The sequence below is a fragment of the Carlito syrichta genome, unplaced genomic scaffold, assembly GCF_000164805.1.
Source record: "Carlito syrichta isolate Samal-C Ts95f unplaced genomic scaffold, Tarsius_syrichta-2.0.1 Scaffold305771, whole genome shotgun sequence".
Classification (NCBI taxonomy): Eukaryota; Metazoa; Chordata; class Mammalia; order Primates; family Tarsiidae; genus Carlito; species Carlito syrichta.
The window spans coordinates 142,342-149,508 of NW_007249867.1; the positions used below are offsets into that span (position 1 = coordinate 142,342).

The 7,167-nt window shown below is 37.9% G+C and overlaps 1 protein-coding gene across 1 annotated transcript in view; it reads right to left on the bottom strand.

Annotated features, from left to right (window-relative positions):
- Window positions 1-7,167, bottom strand: part of CWF19L2 (CWF19 like 2, cell cycle control (S. pombe)) — a 97,008-nt gene that overhangs the window by 36,112 nt on the left and 53,729 nt on the right. Inside the window, exons 11-12 of the mRNA XM_008062628.1 lie at window positions 2,849-2,965; window positions 471-608 (exon numbers count right to left, since the gene is read on the bottom strand). Of these exons, the coding sequence (XP_008060819.1) occupies window positions 471-608; window positions 2,849-2,965 (255 nt within the window). The remainder of the gene's footprint in view (window positions 1-470; window positions 609-2,848; window positions 2,966-7,167) is intronic.

A 7,167-nucleotide genomic window follows, 5' to 3' on the forward strand; every position in this document is an offset into this window, starting at 1 on the left:
CCGCGGGCTCAGGCAATCCACTCACCTTAGCCTCCCAAAGGCGCGGGATTACAGGCTGAGCCACCGAGCCCGGCTCACATAAATAGATTTAAGATTATTCCAAGATGCCTTCTCTATGACCCATAATATATTTCCCCAAATATTTTCTTCTATTTCCTCATGGCATAATTGTGAAGAATTGGAGGAACATTAAGATAAGAAAGACTGGTAATCAAAATGAGCAGCACATTACCAATCATTAAACTATGGCCTAAAACCAGAATCTATATTGAAAAACAAACAAAATTCCAATATTTATTTCTCCAACAGATCAATTCCAACATGCATGTTCCTAATATGTCTTACAAAAGATCTGACTTAATAAAACAAACCAAGATTAGGTAGAACCAGATCTCTTTGAAAAGTAGATCATTGTTAGATTGAAAAGCCAGCTTCTCAAAATTCAAAGGTATCCTAGGAGTGTATCTTACCTTAGATGCCATTCTCATAAAAAGTTTGTTTTGATTTTCTGCTGTTCCCATCTTCTCATTTTTGACTAAATCATTTAGGCTTAGATTATCATCATCATCAAAGTATCTGACCCTTTCTTTTTCTTCATGGGTTGAAACCTGTGACAAAATGAACATCATTAATTTAATGAAAACATGACTCTCTGTAGTATTTTTTAATGTCCCATGTATAAATCTGGTATTAAATGTAAACATTCCACTATAAATCACCACCTTTCCTTCCAGTTTATCCCTATTGTATCTGCTTCCTATGGAAGAATTTCCATTAGAATTACACTCCTTGGCCGGGTGAGGTGGCTCAAACCAGTAATCCCAGCACTTTGGGAGGTCAAAGTGAGAGGACTGCCTGAGCCCAGAGGTCCAAGACCAGCCTGGGCAAACATGGCGAGACCTCGTCTCTGCAATAAATAAATAAATAAATTAGCCAGACATGGTAGCACGTGCCTGTAGTTCCAGCTACTTGGAAGGCTGAGGCAGAAGGATCACCGAAACCCAGCAGGTTGACATTGGGGTGGCTGTGAGTGTGCCACTGCACTCCTGCCTGAGCAACGGAGTGGGACTCTGACTCAAAAAAAAGAAAGATTTACAGTCCTTACTTTTTCCACCCTTTAATCTCCTCTTCCCCAGGGATGGAAGCATGACATAATCTGATTCCTGAGTTTTGATAAAAGAACAAAATTGCTCTATTCCTTTTTCTCTCTTTCTGCTCTTCTCCTCCTTGTAGTTAAAATTCCCTACTGCTGTGGAGAGAAGACTGCAGCTATCCAGAGATAGAGTAAGTATATCAAAAACAGAGGTAAAATATTAGTAAATTCATTGCTATAAACTTAATGCCCATGTCACCCCCAAATTTATATGTTGAAATTGCAATATCAAGGTACTAGGAGGTGAGGTCCTGGGAGGTAAATAAGTCATGAGAGGTGAAGCCCTCATGAATGGGATCAGTATCCCAACTGAAAGACATGAGAGTTCCTGTTCTCTGTCTCTTTGCCATGTGAGAAAATGAGACCATATCTACAAACCAGGAAGCATGCCCTCATCAGACACTGAATCTGCCAGCACCCTCATCTTGGACTTCCCAGTCTCAAGGACTGTAAGAAATAGATTTCTGTTGTTTAAGCCACCCAGTCTATATTATTCTATCATATCTAACTCAATCCTCTGTCTTCCTTCTAGTTGGTTCTGTACCCAGGTATGGAACAAAACGTACTAATTATTTCCTCCCAACCCAAATCTCCCCAATGCTGCTCTCATATTTCCCTAACCAAATAAAACATGGTCTTTAATATCTTTGAGATCTTTGGAACCAAGGTCCAACTCTTTCCCCTGGCATTGCTATTCTTGTTTTCGCTTGCTTAAACCTCATATCCCATGTTTTCAATCACCCTCTGGCTCCAGACACTTAACTTCTGACCCTCTTGTCTTTTCATTATGCTCAAAGAAGAAACACCAACCCTGAATAAACATATTTGCATTTTTTATGACCCTCCCTGGATTGGTTGGTAGTACCCAACTCGAAAAGGGCCCTGATGTCTCTGATGATGTCTATTTACGGATTCCTAGTCAGTGCTGTCATTTCCAAAAATTCAGACCTTTACTATTCTCCTCCAATGTCTCTCCAACCCTTAATTCCTCCCATTACATTAAAAGATGCATCCATTCCACTTCCATTCGTTGAGTAAATTAATTAGTATCTCTAGTAGCAAAGATACCCAACAGGCAAATAATAAATATGTGATGGAAATATTCCAAATGAGCAATTCTTTTGTGCACCAATTATCACCTGTATGATCTTTCAGATTTAAAATAAAAAATCTCACTTGGGAAAATTGAATATGCTCTGTGTGCCATCTCAAGAGCCCCAAGGTAGTGCTAAAAACTTATTGCTAGAGTTGAAAGGTAAGAAAGAAAATTAGGTTTACAAAAGATCTTAGCACCTACATAATTAAGCCATCACTGTGTATGAATACCCCTTTGCCAGATCTCAAATCAGCTGCCTAACACAGGTAACAGGTCTGGAGGATCAAAGTTTCCCTTAGAGCTATGGTTAGTATGCAGAACGAAGCTAAAACCAACACCAAAGAAATGTACACCAAAATTAAAATCATCTTGAACATTCAATGTTCACAATTGTTTTTTAAAATGCAGTTGAATTAAATTTCATTTTGTAAAAGGCAAAGGGATATAACTAAGAGTAAAAGTAATAACATAATTTACTACCTTCCAATGTTTGCATCGGAAAGCTACATTTCAAAAATATTTTGTAGTCTGACGCAAAAAAAGTTATAAAGGGAAAAAGGAGTCCTGGATTAATAAACAAAGACATATGTTAAACATACCATCTGTCTCTTCCTTCTTCCTCCTTTTGATTCCAAAGATTTTCCTGATGTGTTCACAGGCCATACTCTTCCAGACTGGCTTGTTCTGACAAGGATCACTTCTTGCTGATCTTCATGCTATAAAAATATTGACACAATTCTGAATTTACTGTGAAGACATTGAATATTTTCATTGTATAACAAAAAAGACACTAGAAAGATTCAACTAATCACATAATATTATGAATTGTCTTAAGTCTCCTGGATTTTCACTACCCACAATACCATAAAACTACCATAATCTTCTTAGGGAAAAAAAATGAGAAAAATACTCAAAGTTTATTATTTTTAAAAAGCAATATTAAAAGATGACCAAGTAGCAATAGTCCAGCTGGCACTGTACGAGAGTACCCACCACATTTGCAGCACAGCTAAAGTTGATCGACCCAGGGACTTTCAAATTACTAAATCCAAAAAATACTTATTAAATTATCATCTTCCCTGATTTGAAAGCACTTGGTTCTGTTTAATACGCCCTCCAGTCTAAAATTCTTATTCCAGTTGTGAACATTCTACTCTCTCTTGGTACTGCACTTACCTCTCTGACTCATTCATTCATCCATTTGTTCGTTCATTCATTCATTCATCAAATATTTTTGAAAGTGACTACCTAATCTTAGTAGTCAAAAGAAATGTAGTCTCTGCCTTCAATAAGCTAAAAACCTAGTGCAAAAATGGCTCCTTATGTAAATTATCAATATAAATAGAGACACCCTCACTTTCTCCTCCATTTCCAGCTACCCCTCCAAAGCTGATGATTCCAGGGTTCCTTGGCCTCCAGTCCTCCAGCCTGAAACCTAATTATCTCATATTACAAAAGAATTCATTCTGTTAAACATAAATATGATCACGCCATTCTTTGCTTGAAAACGTGCAGGGACCATAGAGATCACCTAGGAGATCAATAACCACTCTGAGTAAGGCCTACAGACCATTGTAAATCCAAGAATTACCAGCCATGGAATATTTGTTACTAATCTACGATGAAGAAAATACAGAAACTCTGTGTTCATAAACTTTCATTGTAATTTGACAGAATCATTTTATGTTGGTTCAATCTAAGTAAAAAATCGGGACTTTTATTTTGCATGTCTTTATTTCATTCTATAACTCATTTTTATCATATTTTATAAAACTATTAATCCACACGGGACTGGAAAATTTTAAACATATCAACAACCCTGATCCCATGCCAGTCTAAATAGAACTGAAGAGTGAAGCAATGGCAAGCATTTTTAACATCGTATACAAGGCCTTCAAATACAGTACATTTTATTCCTCTGCATGGAACAACTATTCCTTCTTGCTCAACTAGGAAATTAAGGATTTAGTCACAGTCAATGCTCTGTTACCAAATAATTTTAAGCACTATATTGCTGGACTGCAATGTTTTCAGTAACTATATGTCTACCTGTCATTCTCTATCCTTGCTGAACAAAGACCAGGCTATCCCCTCCTTGGTTTCTACAGCAACTGTCACAGTGTCAAACAATAATGAAAATTCAGTTAATGCTTGATAAATGATATTAACAAGCTGGTACCTCAGAAAGAATAATTAACCCACCCTAAGCTAACCCATCTCTCCCACAGTCACCTCTTTCCTCCCTTTGTCTACTTTCTGTTCCCTAGGCTGCCAATACAAAAGATTCTAAGTTGTCTCATTTGGGGTGCCCAAGACAGAGTATATTCTAACCATCTACTTGGCATTAAAACCCAAGATAGAAATGAGAAGTTCATTCCACATACACACAAATATGCAAAAGTATTTTCCTCATCATGTGATTTAGTAATTTCTCTCCAAAGTAAGCAGAAACACTTCCTGATATAACTAGAAAGCATTTAAAAAATCTTTTCATTATTGCAAGAATGCCAAATGTTCCAGGTTTTTAAATTATTCCCAATTACCATTTGCTCTGCGGGACTTTCTATTTTAAAAAACATCAAAACTGATCATTTATTATAAACATTTTATATGAATACTTTAATTAACAAATCTCAAATGTTCTGGGACTATGGACTCAATCCATAAAATAGCCTTCTGGCTGACAAAAGTCATGAATTCTTATTTTAAAGGAAGAAAGGAGAAAGTTATATAAAGTTATACAATCAATTTGCTAACATAGCTGGGATAAACCTTCCCTATTGGCATCCATAATATTTGTGAGATAGTGGATAATTCTCTTCCACAAAGTCCATATCACTTTTATAGCAACAAAGTATTTACCAGCAAAAGACACCAGTTTTAAGCCATTCTAAATTGCCATTTAACCCAACAAATAATTAAAACGCAATTGTCTTTCTCACCTTTCCAGGCCAAGACCAAGCTGCACTCTGCTCTGTATCTTTTTTTTTTTTTTTCTTTTAAAGAAAGCAGGATTTATTGAGAGGACAGATAAGCTCCAACAGTGGGAGGGGACCCAAGGGGTTGCCTGCTTTGTATCTTATAGGACCTGTCACAGTGTCAAACAACAATGGATACTCAATAATGCTTAATAAATGGAATGAACAAACTGGTGCCTCAGACAGATTAATGATACTCCCAAAATTAACCCACTTCCTCCTCTAGTCTCCTCCTCTTCCTGCTTTTTTACTGTCTGTTCCTTAAGCCTGCCAATACGAATTACACTGTTTTTCCAGTGGGTACTTAAGAGAGAAATATTGAAGAGTTCAGAAATACTGAGTAAGTTCCTAATTTGCTACCACATTAATGCAGGATGAGAAGCTTATTTAAGAGTCTGTTTCAGTGTCAACAAACTATGGCCTCAGGGCAAATCCAGCCTGCTGCTTGTATATGTACAGCCCACGAGCTAAGTATGGTTTTTACATTATTAAGTGGCTGGAGGGAAATCGAAACAATATTGCATGACAAAAGAAAATTATATGCAATTCTAATTTTAGTGTCTATAAATAAATTTTATTGGAACATCGCCATGTTCATTCATTTATGTATTGTCTACAGCTGCTTTTGGACGACAATAGCAGTTGAGTAGTTGTGGCAAAGATTGTATAGCCCATAAAGTCTAAAATATTTACTATTTATTTGGTCTCTACAGAAAAAGTCTGCCAATCCTTGATCTTTATTATTCCTCGGCTGACACAACTTAGTCAAAATCATTTTATCAATTCTTTTTACTACCTAAGAACAAGCAAGATAAAAACTTGCAATTGCTTGATAGTATAACAAAAGTTCCATGTTGGTAACTGCTAGGGTAAGAGAATGGGGCTGGTACCCTTTTTTTTTTTTTTTTCTGAGTTGGAGTCTCACTCTGTCGCCCAGACTGGAGTGCAGTGGCCGCTCCCGGCCACCGCAGCCTCGACCTGCTGGGCTCCGGCGATCCTTCCACCTCAGCCTTCCGAATAGCTGGAATTACAGGCATGCACTACCACGCCCGGCTGATTTTTTGATTTATTGTAGAGATGAGGTCTCACTGCCCAGGCGGGTCTCGAACCCATGGGCTCAGGCAATTCACTCACCTCAGCCTCCCAAAGGCGCGGGATAACAGGCTGAGCCACCGAGCCCGGCTGGTACCCTTTTATTTTGTTAAAATATCCAAGTTTAACTTCCATTTCAGGTCGTAATGGCAAAACAAAAAGACCAGCATAACCTGCTGCAATAGGACAAATTCATAAAACAAGTTATTTTCAGACACTGAATACCTAAAGGAGTGTGATCCCTGAAAGAAGGGAAACAAGTGAGATGAACCTAGGATTGCTACAGTTTTCTACCAAGAGGCAGCTGACGGCTGCAGCACAGGAAGGGAAAATTTAAGCAGCGCTCAGCTTCTTTGCTGACTGATATTTTTTTAACAAGCTGTTGCAAGGGAAGACCTAGGAAAGAAAACAGAGCAAACAGAAGAATTAAGAAAATACTAATGCCAATTAAGAACAAATGTATTTACATAGAAGAATGGCGATCATAATATACTACTTGGCTGAGCAGTATCTATTTACAGGATCAAGAGATAATTTTATTTAGAAATATAAAATTAAAGCCAGAAGAAATCACTGAGAAACAAAAGCAGTAGCCTCCAGGATTGGAAGAAGTTCTGGAAAGGGCTCAAGGCTTTGTTACTATTTGATAGTAGGTTTTTTAGCACCACTTATATGTATTACATTGATTAAAAAGAAAAGGAAGCCGGGCTCGGTGGCTCAGCCTGTAATTCCGCGCCTTTGGGAGGCTGAGGTGAGTGGATTGCCTGAGCCCGTGGGTTCGAGACCCGCCTAGGCAGCGAGACCTCATCTCTACAATAAATCAAAAAATCAGCTGGGCGTGGTAGCGC